The sequence below is a fragment of the Oxyura jamaicensis genome, chromosome 2 (assembly GCF_011077185.1).
Source record: "Oxyura jamaicensis isolate SHBP4307 breed ruddy duck chromosome 2, BPBGC_Ojam_1.0, whole genome shotgun sequence".
NCBI classification, from domain to species: Eukaryota; Metazoa; Chordata; class Aves; order Anseriformes; family Anatidae; genus Oxyura; species Oxyura jamaicensis.
This window is the reverse complement of record NC_048894.1, coordinates 53605994-53618437: the sequence shown is the minus strand read 5'-3', so window position 1 is coordinate 53618437 and position 12444 is coordinate 53605994. Positions and strand designations below refer to the sequence as shown.

The following is a 12444-nucleotide window of genomic DNA, read 5'->3' as shown; positions in this document are numbered from 1 at the left end:
AGACTGGTATGGCAAAAAGCGGAAGGCTTTCCTCACCAAGTTGACACACTCACTTCACTGTGCCTGTCTGTGATTTCCTCATGTATCTTACTTGCACTAGTTTCCTCCCCTGATAGCTCTGGGTGCCAGAGCCTCCGGCACTGTCGTTAAGGGGTGCCTGCCTGTTATGAAGTGACCAGTGTTCAAAGGTAGCTTGTATGGACTTGAGGCATCCTCGAAGGGTTCTTGAGAGCAGTCATCCCTATAAGACCCATATTTTTGGTGTTCCTTCTAGGAACAGCATTTAATTTAATGTTTATATATAACTTAATTATATATGTAGGTGAGTATATAAATATATCTTCATATACAGGCTTATATAGATTTTTAGAGATTTAATATGTGGTTAAATTTTTATGTATAATTATATGGTTAATATGTTTAAATTACTTTAGTAAGTTATGGCAGTTTTCTGATAAAATAATTGTAGGATTTTTTTACCTCTTAATTTCCATGTAAATGCAGCTTTAAGCTCAGAAATGCACAGAACATTATTGAATAGTAACGATATAGTGTAATTATTAAGTGTTTTGGTCACATTAGGTAAGTGTAAATTCATTTACTCCTACTTTGCATTCTAAGTTGGTTTGTCAGAGGCATAGAAGATTTTTAAGAACAGTAAGAGATACAGATTGTCTTCTTGGAAAATGCCTGGAAAGGTACTGCAGAGTTATCACAAAGTTAGCTGAAATCATAGTCCAAGTAGAGAGTGCATATTCTCTCTTTCTTCTCTCAGCAGACAAGGTAATGGGCACAAATAAAAATCATCAGGTTTGAAACAGTTGCAGGAAGAAGATTCATAAAGTATGTAACAGTTGTGGAGTGGGTTGCTCAGAAAGTCAGTGGCTTGCTGTATATAAGAATAAACAACAATGTTAGAGCATATCTATAATTTAATGTATAGTTACTCGTCTGCTATTTTCTTTGTATGTATACTAGTGGTTTTAAATGGAATGGTACTTGTGAGAACAGAAGAATGGGAAAGGCTAAGGTTACCTTAAGTTATAAAGACATAAATAGGCATTCAGACAAATGTTTGTTTCCAGTGTGGAATAAAATTTACTGTTAAGTTATGAATGCAATGTAAATAGGAGGGCAAGAATGAAGGACAAGAAGCAGCATTTATTCACCTGTTCGGAAATGGAGAGGCCAAGCTAATTCATTCTCCATATAAAAAGTAACTAGCTAAAAAAATGTATCATGTGCAGGTAATATTCAGAGAAGAGTCTACATCTCAGAAGGTAGTGAAACATTCCTAAGAAGAAGAGGCATTCAGATATAAATAGGAAAGCAATGTTGTTTAGTATACCAGAATTGTTAAGTCATTTGGCCTTAAATTGACCCTTACAAAGTATACAGATTTTAGTTTATTCAGTTTACTTCCTTCCTCTCGCCCCTCCCCCCTCTCAAATGAATAAGAAGATTCTGTGAATGGAAAAGATGCTGGTGATGGAAGGCTTTTCAGTCTTTCAATAACATTGGAACCGTGACTGGAAGCTGAAACAAAGCAAATTTGCTCATGAAAGTGACTCATAGGAAACTTTAACACATCTCCACAGCCTGTTAAAGATATAGTGTGTATGATACTTATTTTGGAAAAAAAAAAAAAAAAAATGGCTTAGATACCTTTTTGTAATAATCTTTCAAAGCAGCTTCCATGTTTTTTAATATCTTTTCCCTGTCTCCATCCAGTGCAGCCTTTGGATATGTACTGTGCAGTACTGAAGTTTGGCGTCACTCGCAGCCAATACAAGCCTAGGGACATGCTAAAGCATACTCTCCTCCTGTGTTGGAGAAAATACTGCCCTGCACCGTGGCCACAGGGTGGCCCTTGTATTGCAGAGGGAACAAGCACAAGTGGGATGCTTCTTTGTATGGTTGTGGTCGCACAATAGTAACTTGTGTGGAGGGCAGAAGAGGTGTTTGATTATTTTCATTTTATTTTATTTTATTCTTAATGCATATCATTTTTCTGGTCTCATGCACCTGGGTTAACAGGTAAGGCAGTGGCTGTGTATTTTGAGGCACTGGCACAGGCTGCCCAGAGAAGCTGTGGATGCCCCATCCTTGGAAGTGTTTAAGGCCAGGTTGGATGGCAACCTGGTCTGGTGGGAGGTGTCCCTGTCCATGGCAGGGGTATTGAAATGAGGTGATCTTTAAGGACCCTTCCGATCCAAACCATTCTGTGATTCTGTCATTGTTCCTTAGAGAGGACCACTTTACAGGGGCCTAATTTTAGTGCAGAATGATGAGTAATTTTAATGCGACTTGTTGCCATTGTTTAAGAACATGGTTCCACAGCATTGGATATTGTAAAGATGCAGTGATCTGTGAACACAGACCTTGTTGCAGCCTACAGCTTCCTCATGAGAGGGAGAGATGAGGAAGGTGCAGATCTTTTTTCTCTGGTGGCCAGTGATGAGACCCAAGGGAGGAATAGCATGAAGATGCTTTAAGGAAGGTTCACATTGGGTATTAGGAAAAGGTTCTTCTCTGAGAGCATGGTTGAGCCCTTGAGCAGGCTCCCCAGGTAGGCCTCAAGCCTGTTGGAGTTCAAGAAGCATTTTGACAACAATCTCAAAGAGGTGGTTTGATTTTTAGGTAGTCCCGTGTGGAGCCAGGAGCTGGGCTCAATCCTTGTGGGTTACTTCTGATTCAGGATATTCTGTGACTCTAAGAAAATTAAATAGTTATATAGATGAAATACAAACATGAACTCTGACAGTGGGACCACTACTTTTAAATGTAATTTTTTTGCCGTAATTTCTTAATGAATATAAATTCCTATTGAATAAAATAACCTTTTCTTTTATTTTTTCTAGAGGGAAATCCATTTGTCCAAGCAATACTTTAACTTCTGTGCTAGATAAAGAAATGCAGAACAGGCCTCCACCGCCTATTCCCCATTACAAACAAACAGATAAGTAAGAAATGTGTTTCTAAAATGGTGTTCTTCAATTTTGTGCTGATTTACTGCTGATTATTTCAAGAAATAGTGTTCATAAACTTTAATTTTATGCTCCCTGAGCCTTTGTTTTCTCAGTCTCCATGCTGCTTTGGAGCTTGCAGCCTGCACTAAGCTTTTCTGTCCACAGAAGTAAACCTGAACTGAAATACTAACAGAATGTAGGATTGACTATGATATAAGAGCAGTAATAAAAACAAATATTGTGGACTTCTCTTTTTTATAAAGATTAGATAGTTGAGAAGAGACGAATGTTTTGGAGGTTTGGGGTGTTTTATATCTTTAACTTTTCTGTGTAAGAGATAAGTTGTGTCTTATTGGCATAAAATAATTTATTAGGACAGTTAGTAAATTTATTTTTATTTATGTTTATATTTTATTATTTAAAGGTGTATTTAGTATTTAGTCTTCAGTACGTTAGTGTTTTTGCAGTAAATATTAGTGATTAATGGTAGTTTCTGGTAAAAGTCAAAAACAAGTTGTATCAATGCAGCCATGCACTGTTATATATTAATTTGATAAAGTATATATTTTTCCCCAAAATCATAGTTAAATGTTTTCTGAAGCATTAAGATATTTCCACTAGAGCATAATCTAGAACATGCTATCTGTCAATGCAGCGTGCATATGCACACTGAGATGTTACAGGAATTTGTGACTTCAGCTTACTTTTATCTTCTGTTTCATGCAGAGTGAGTAACATCTAATATACTTATAATTTCAGGAGCAGTGGAAGCAGTGGTTTATCCAAACCATTAAAAGAAGAGCCAGTAATTGACTACTTTGATGTCCAAGACTGAAATGGTTGATGTAGAATTATGATACAGAAGCTTACAGGTGAAGATATTAAATTATTGTGCAAGGCACTTTTTGGTTATCTGTCAAATGATCAGTTGTGCAGCATGTTCATGGTTTAACATCTAAAGTTAGATTGTGATACTTTACAGTTTACATCACTGCATACTTAACAGTAGTATAATTTTTTCAACCTGTGTTTGCTGCATTTTTTTATCTAATATGCTGTCAGAATGATGTAAATTTCCATCAATGCCTTTAAAGTGAGAGAACTGATAATCAAATAGATTCTGTTGAGTAGTGAGAACAAAAATGAATCTTAAAGATTTACTTCAACATATCTCACACAATTTAAACTAAACCAGGAATAATCTTTGTTAAAAGCACTAAAGGGAATATTCTTAAAGCATTTTCATATTTTTATTAATTTGTATCCATGTTAAGGTGGTAAATTTGGGAATTTTAGTTACTCCTTTGCATGGAAGGAAATACAAAATTTAGTCAGTCTTGAAGTACAAGTATATGCTCTAAATGCCACTTAAGAGCACAGGTTCCTTTTATATCTGAAGAACCGGTATTTGGGGAAGGTGGGAAATTAAGGCTTATTTTGCTTTACCTCAAATTTAACGTTAAAAAAAAAAAAAAAAAAAAGACAATTATTGATGTTATTCAAGACCTTGAACAAGATAAGCTCTTATATATTATTTTGGTGTTCTATTTGATTTAGTTTTTATTTAGATATGTTAGCTTGATGGTTGTGGGTTTTTTGCATGGTTTTTGTTAATGGTTTATTACCTTTTTCTGTACTGTGCAAGCTTAAGGGAATGTGTGAAGTTTGGTCTAAATATATTATGAATCTGGAACAATTTCTGTAAAATTTGTAAGAACATCTGTCTTAGCTCTTTGCCAACGGAAGGTATCTGTTGCATGGGAAATGCCATGAACAAAATGCGATGATGGTATAACAGTTCTTGGATGGTGAATTGTTTCCAGATCCCGAGCTAAAGTGGGAGAGAGGTGATTCTGATCAGACCTGCAAAGTGGCGCAGTTCTTGACTTTGAGTGATACATGTTGTCTAGGGGAGATGGTTCTTGCAATTAATCACTTCCTTAATTCGGCACTGGTTTACTCTGTTTCTGATTCCTTGTGGCTACATGTAGCACTGGAGGTGAGTACCCTGTACAGCATCAGAGGCTGCTGCTGTTCAAGGGGGCTTAGAACAATAAAGAAACAGATCTCATGGAAGCCTTGATGGTTTGGGTTTCAGCTAGCTTACTGTGCTGTAGTGTGAGGTTTGTAGCCAAGAAAATGAAAGGCAGTGATCCATATTTAAATTTACATAGTTAGGAAACTGTGAGCCTTAAATGTGAAGCATTCTGTGACTGCATTTCATCCTGAACATCCTGAGCTTGTGAAACAACGAACTGCAAACTCACAGATGATACCTACCCCCAAAATATTTTCAGAATTAAAATGCACGTTATTGCATATTTTTGTGTTTATTATTTCACATAAAACAAAGTCGTATGTGTTTCTAAATGTTTCAAATGCGTGTTACCAGTTACCTTCTGGTAGAACAGTTACCAGAAGGACTCTCATTTCTCCACTTTTCAGGCTTTTAATTTGTTCATAGTGGTTTAAATTATTTTTACCTTTTTGTCTTGCATTTTGTGAACAAAAATTAAGAATAAATTAACAAAGCTTATAGTACCCTTATTTTTTAAGCAAATTGTTGTTTGATCCTACAAATTGTACAGCTTTGTGAAGTTCAGCTAAAGCAAAAGAAATTAGTTATTTGGCATCTTTCCAGGAATCTGTTTCTTCAGTCCCATCATTGTGAGGAATGTATCTCTTCCAGTGCTTGCAGACAAGTGCCAGTTCACTGTGGCTAGACAAAGGCTAATTCCTGTGTAGAAACCCAGAGCTATCTTAGGATAGCAGTGTTTTCAAGCTAGTAACTCCGATAGGGAGAATGTATCTAGTTACACTACGAAGGTTGGTTCTGGACAGGAGCCTGCCACATATGTGCAGTGAGCTGAAAGCATAGGTGAAGTGAGCTCAAGCGTATGTGTGGCTAATGAAGATGGTATTCTGTAGGTAGACCTAACACACAGACACACACACACACAACCTAAGTGATTTAGTTGATATTAAACAGCATAAAGCTGAAGCCTGTTAACTTTTCACGTTTTCATATGAATACTGCTAATGCTTCACATTTGCACCTCTGATGTGAAATATTAAAACTTAAAAGGTTTTAGTAGCATTATATTTATCTCTGTTTCATTCTTTTAAATCAAATTATGGCTTTAACATAAACATGTGAACCTGGTGAGATGCACTTCTGCAGCCTACTATTTTTAATAAGAAAACCCAGGTAATCTTCTGTGGTGGTTTTATTGTGCTAGGCAGCTCAACAACACCACAACCACTCTCTCACTGCCCCTCCTCAGATGAGGAGGGGAAGAAGCAAAGGAAAGAACAACTCATGGGTTGAGATAAGGATAATTTAATTAAAGAGAAAAAATATAGATATACGAAGGAAATACTATTAATTAAACAATTCAACTAAAGGGAAAAAAGGGAAAAGGGAGGGGGAAAGGGAATAACAAAAATAATAAATAAAATAACAAAACAAGTAAAGGCTGTGTGGAAGTGCAGAGGAAAGGAATTGCTCTCTACTTCCCACAAATGAGCGATGCTTGACCACGTCCTTGAAGCAGAGCCTCAATGCACATAGCCAGTGTTTGGGAGGAGGACAGACGTTTTCGCAACAAGAGCCCACCCCTCCCCTCTTTTTCCTTTTACCACCTTTTATTGCTGAGTGTGACATCGTATGGTATGGAATATCCCTTTGGTTGGTTTAGGTCAGCTGCCCTGGTGATGTTTCTTTCTCACTTTTTTGCCCACCCCCTAGGAGGGTCAGAGAGAGTCCTGATGCTGTGCCAGCACTTCTCAGCAGCAGACACAACACTGGTGTGATACCACTGCTGTTCTAGCTACAAGTGCAGAGCGCAGCACTGTATGGGCTGCTGCAGGGAAAGTTAACATCCCAGCCAGACCCAGTACATCTTCAGCTTCTCAAGTTGGACTAGTTAATTATAGCGAATCTGTTCATACTGAGAAATCATAATACTCATTACTAAATATCCTAGCTGCACATACATTAAATCTTTTACATGGATGTGTAAATTACACATCTCTATATCACGGCTGTTGGAGTCTACCTGTAGTTATGAAGCAATTCACATGTACAAAAATGTTTGCTTTGAAATGCATTTTAATAACTTGATTAAAAGCATTATACATACCCAGGGAATTAATACCAAAACCAAAAAGTATCGATGTCTTTCTTCCCAGAACACAGTAACATAGCCTTAAAAAGGAACTCAGCAGTTTAACAGTGGTGCTCTTCTTTCTGTTCTCATTTGCTTTTGCTGCAATGTCTGTGACTTTCATACTGAAGAGTACTAAAGACTGCAGTTCTGAAATCTGTGATAACTCATTTTCATACTGCACATGTGCCTCGTGGAAATGTTTTTCAATTAGCTATTTTGTAAATCCCATGCGTGGGCCTTTACATCTTTTATCTGATAGAAGAATGAGAGAATAAGATCTTTGCATCAGTGAAGTCAGTAGCAAAAACCTTATTGACATGACTGTAACGAAGACTTAAGCTTGAATATGCTAGTCATTTTCCAGAGCCCTTAGAATAATACTATTTCTTGCAGATTTATTTGATATAAGTACTCTGCAATAAGTGTCTTTTGAAATAACTTGTGTGGTGTAAGTTGGAAGTCATGTAACTTCATTAAGTGCTTTTAAAATTGTGTATAAAATAGATATTTTGGCATTTGGGCTGTGCTATTACTGATCTGTATTGTTTAATGCATTTAAAGTGCTCTGAGTATTCAGTGCTTGGATTTAACCTAAAATTGTGTAAGATGTGTAAGTAGACTTCAGTATCACTGCTACTGTGGCACTTTTGTACAATATCGGCCGCGTAAGGAAATAAGCAAAATAAAACTGTTCTAAATCACTTTTCTTAAGTTATTTTTTGAAAGCTTTTTATTTTACTTGATTTTTTGAAGTTGGTGTAAAATGACTTTCATTATAAACCTGAAATAAATGCAAGTTGAAAGTTCTGTGCTTTGGAATTGTTTGCAAGTTTTATCTTGGTATTCCAAAGTTGGGAGACTGATACGGTATCATAGAGAAACAGTAAAGATTTAAATGGAAGTTTGGGGAGTCCATTTCCTCAAACTTTGAAGTATCACATGTGATTTCCTAAATTTGAAGTGATTTTAACTTGCCATAAGGAGACTGAAGCAAGTAAAGAGGGACTCCGCATGAAATAGTAAGGATTACCTGCTACCTTCTTGGGATTCAGTAGTACAGGAGAGTTAATTGTCTGAATAGAAGTTTACATTTTGGTTATCTGAAAAACCCTTCGTCTGCCCAAAGGCTACCTGGCAATAAAATGTACAATTTTAACTTCATTATTGTTTGCCCACCATTCACTTGGAATGGTGACTCTAAAGAAGAATGGTGTTTGGGAGTGTGTGAGAGGGGCAGGGAGGACTCGTGCCACTTAGAAGCATCTGAGGTCATTGGATTTAACAAATGCAGCATGACAAATGTGGTCGTACAATATGGTGAAGACAGCCATCACATTTTGGTACATGGCAGGGAGACTCAAAAAGCAAACAGCCTGAAAATAAAAAGTTTGAAATGTTTTGAGGTGCTTCATCCTGAAACCTTTGTAGTACCAAGTAATGCATCTCCAACGGCAAAAGTCACAGAAGTGAGTAACAGGCTGTGGCATGAGCTAGTACGTCAGGTGGCGTGCAAGATGGCTCAAAGGAATTCAAGAAATGATCTGAGATTGAAGAGCTCTTGAAAGACAGGTGAAAATCTTCTGTATTACTGCCTCATAATTTAGATTTATCTTCATGCTCCAAAATATCCTGAAAAGTGACATGTTACAGGTATGTATATAAGCATTGCAAAACAGATCTTAATTGGAAATCTCTGCCTAAAAAAATACTTGCAGTTCAGGACTGTCATTGACTAGAAGGTGACCAGACATGTCATTATTAACAGCGTGTGCAAATAGCAGCAGAAGATACTAATTGATTTTGGTATATATTCAATCAATAGTAGGTCTTGGCCATGTCTGAAAATTGTCGGGGATGTTACGACATGGTCACAAGAGTCTCCTACCACTAGTAGATAAATAGTAGATAAAAATAGATAAATTCTAGATAAATACTACTATTCAAAAACTGGTGGGTTTCTGTCATTTTAGCCTTCATAGATGTCCAGTTTCTGCTGTATTCCAGCAGAAGCCTTACTATTTAATTAATGCTGTTGTCATCTTATACTAACATTCTGAAGACCAGGTCTTTGTTCTCTTAGGATTTTTGGAGGCAGTAGTGCAGTTCCTTGAGCAGAGGGAAAGTGACCGTGCTGCAGCTATCTTGGGTGAGGCCAGGTCCTTGGTTCTCAACTCTGTTGCCCGGGACGGGCAAAGGAGGGAAGAGAGGGGCTTGACGAATAGAGCTTGATCCTGGGCTTCAAGACAATCTCATCATTCCATTTTTTCCCAAGCCATCAGCTCTTTGAGGATGGTATCCTAGCTGCATAGGCCACTGAGCGGATCCCATCCGTAGCCAGGTCCCTAGTTCCCTTATAATCCCTCCAAGCTGTGGTTGTATCAATCTTAAGAGTAACTAGAGGGTCCCAGGAAAATGAGTCCTGGCAAACATCGTCACAGATTCTGAGCTTACCACTGTTGCTGCCTCAGCCTAAAACTGGCACGTCTCCTTTCACTCCGTGGTGACAGCGGTGCTTTGCATCGTGAGCCTGGCTGCGGTTGTACTACCGCCTGCCGTTGCTTTGAGCAGTGCTAGCACAGTTCCCCTTTATTCCTCAGTAAGTACTGTGCTGCTTCTGCAGAGCAGGCTAACAACCAGAAATGCCCAGTTACTGGAAAACAGGATGTCTGGTGTCGTGCTGTGTGAAATTAGTTCCCCAAAAGGACAAGGAGAAACTTTGCAACGGGACCCTATTGTAGCTAGCAACAGGTGGAGCCTTTCAGCACCCATCTGAAGCACAGGTGAGTGCCTTTAGGGGGTGAAATCTGCTTCTGACTGTGCTTTACTCCCATCTAGAGTAGAGCTGTGGTATGGCTGAGGTGCCTTTGTGGCAGCCCTGACTTATACCTGGTTCTGACACCCCATGAGGTACTATTTAAGGCAGTAAGGCAGTGTGTATTTTTTTTCCCAAGTCAGCGTGTCCAGTTTCACCTTTCTATGGAAAATAGAGCTGTCTTTCACAATAGCAAATAAGAATCTCTTCAGAATACAGACCAAGCCATAGTGCGCTTCTGGTGTTTCAGACAATCCTCTGTAAATTGATTTAAGCTTCGTTCTTCTATGACCTACTGTTGCCTCCTCTAGAGCAGTTCTCAGGGAGAGGAAGGAGGGGCAATTAAAACAAGACTATATTAACTACCAGCAGTAAAACTACATCAAACCTACTGATCCTTGCTTCTGGGGCAGAGAACATGCCATGCATGGTAAAAGCACCCAGTAAAAGGCGGGGATGTAGAAGACAAACTGCGTGCAGGGGAAGAGAAAGAAAACGTCTCCATTTCACGGGTTCAGAAGGAAGGCACAAGGAGTCTAAAAAAACATCCACAGTCACCTGTGTGCTGGACTTGAGCTGGAATACAGCACGGGAGCATAAGCATTTTGATTTGCTCCATCACGACACTTCAAGGAAGCAAGAGAGATGTCTCTGGGCTGCTACTGATGCAACACTTGGCAATTTTTTCTTGCAGGGATTCTGGGTGAACAAAGGCTTTCCTTCTGTTGGAACTGCCTGGAGGTTCTCCTGACCTTTCTTTCCCCTCCCATTTTTCCAAGTAGATTAAATTGTTCAGTCAGAAAGCATGAATATAATGCCAGAAAGCTAGGAATTGTAACACCACAAAATGGTAATTGCTGAATACTTCAGGCCGTATTAGTTCTGGCATGGACTGACCCTCAGCCAGGGATGACAGAGTGCCAGCAGCTCCCAGCACAGTGACTGACAGAACTGGGACATGGCAAATTGCACTTTCAAAGCCCGCGGCAGGATAAGGGCTAGGGGATACGCTTTGCATTACAGTCATGCATTACGTTCTTAGAACAAGGGATAAAGTGGGACAGCCTGTGACTACTTCCCCCTAAACCATTTCACTTGAAATGTTTTCCATCCTCCTCTCATTCTCCTTTGCTGCTCTAAAAGACTGGCACCTGTACTGCTGGTGTTACTTACATTCATATGCTACGTTACACAGTTGTACTAAATGAAAGGGATTTTGCTGGCTGTGAAAGTCGCATAAATTGAAAGAACAGCTTGGGGTGTGACATCTGTTGATAGGTGAGTAACAGGCCTTTTTTTTCCTCCTCTCAAACCAACGCTGTAATTGAACCTCAGTATGTTGCTACCATATTCTAGGTCTCTGTCCTGTATCTGTAAAGAGTAAGGCCCAACTGAGGCACCCAAGTATATGAGATTTCGATCCCCCAAAAAACATTCTTACAAGCCACCAGCTGGGTGGTTTGTGGCATTCCCAGCCCCTTCACGCCTGGTGCTGTCCCATGCAAGCACCTCACCTCAACCAGAAGATGCTCAGCATTACGACCCTACCTAAAGGTGTGTGTCTAGTCAGCGGGAAGAACAAGGCACCACTAAAAGGCTCTGAGGAAAAATTGGGAGGCCACACACAAGGTCCTGAGTGTGAACAGACCTGGAGCAGGGCTAGCCCAAAGTAAACATAAAGCATAGGTGAAATTTAGGCTGTCTGGATGGTTTTCCAGCTGGCAGAGGCACTTCAGGTTCAATCCCTCCCTTCAGGACCATTCCTGTATTTTGTCAGTGACTATTTAGCTTTAAAAGAAAACCAGAAAATAGTTGCTCCTGTTCCCACAGGTCCCAGCACTTTGTGCTCTCTTCTCTGCTGTGGTGACTTCCCCCAGGCAATACTCCCCGTGCAGGACAGCCCTTGGCATGAGCCACAGGGCCCTCTCCTGCATGGGAGCTTGCTCCCATCAGAGGGATGCCAGAAGCGAGCCCGACACCTCACACTTTGTGGGACTTACAGGAAGCATCTGCTATTAAAGACGGTACTCTTGTATATCTATCCCCTCTACAAAGCCTGGGGTGAGCTCCTACTTCCAAGAGATGATTTATCCACCAAAATGAATAGGAAATTCCCTCCTGTAGTCCTGAGCGAGGTCCTAAAGAGAGGAGCAAGGTAGTTCATACTACTGATTGCCACCCACCTTCCCCCAGGCACTGGCGGTAATGTGGAATAGAGGGCCTGGGCTTTCACTCTTGGGAATAAGGATTTGCTAAGCTGAATTCTTTTCTTCGGTCAGTACTATAACGTATCACGTTCTGGAGGCATGACTAAACTCCGAGTTGTTGAAGCCCGGTGACTCGGTCTGTGTTGCACCAGCCTGGCTTCCCCCCTTCTCCATCTCTACAAAGTCTTTCCAGATCACGCTGATACTGTTAGCTATGTTAAACTAACTTCTTTTTAGTTTCAGGGTGTGCTTTGAAAACACTAGCTTTAACAATCATTTTAACTATT

General features: G+C 39.6%; 1 protein-coding gene across 1 annotated transcript in view; it reads left to right on the top strand.

Moving 5' to 3' along the window:
• Positions 1-4632, top strand: part of NFX1 (nuclear transcription factor, X-box binding 1) — a 53272-nt gene extending 48640 nt beyond the window's left edge. Inside the window, exons 24-25 of the mRNA XM_035316141.1 lie at positions 2862-2963; positions 3729-4632. Coding sequence (XP_035172032.1) covers positions 2862-2963; positions 3729-3804 — 178 coding nt within the window. The 3' untranslated portion in view covers positions 3805-4632. The remainder of the gene's footprint in view (positions 1-2861; positions 2964-3728) is intronic.
• The last annotated feature ends 7812 nt before the right edge of the window (positions 4633-12444 follow it).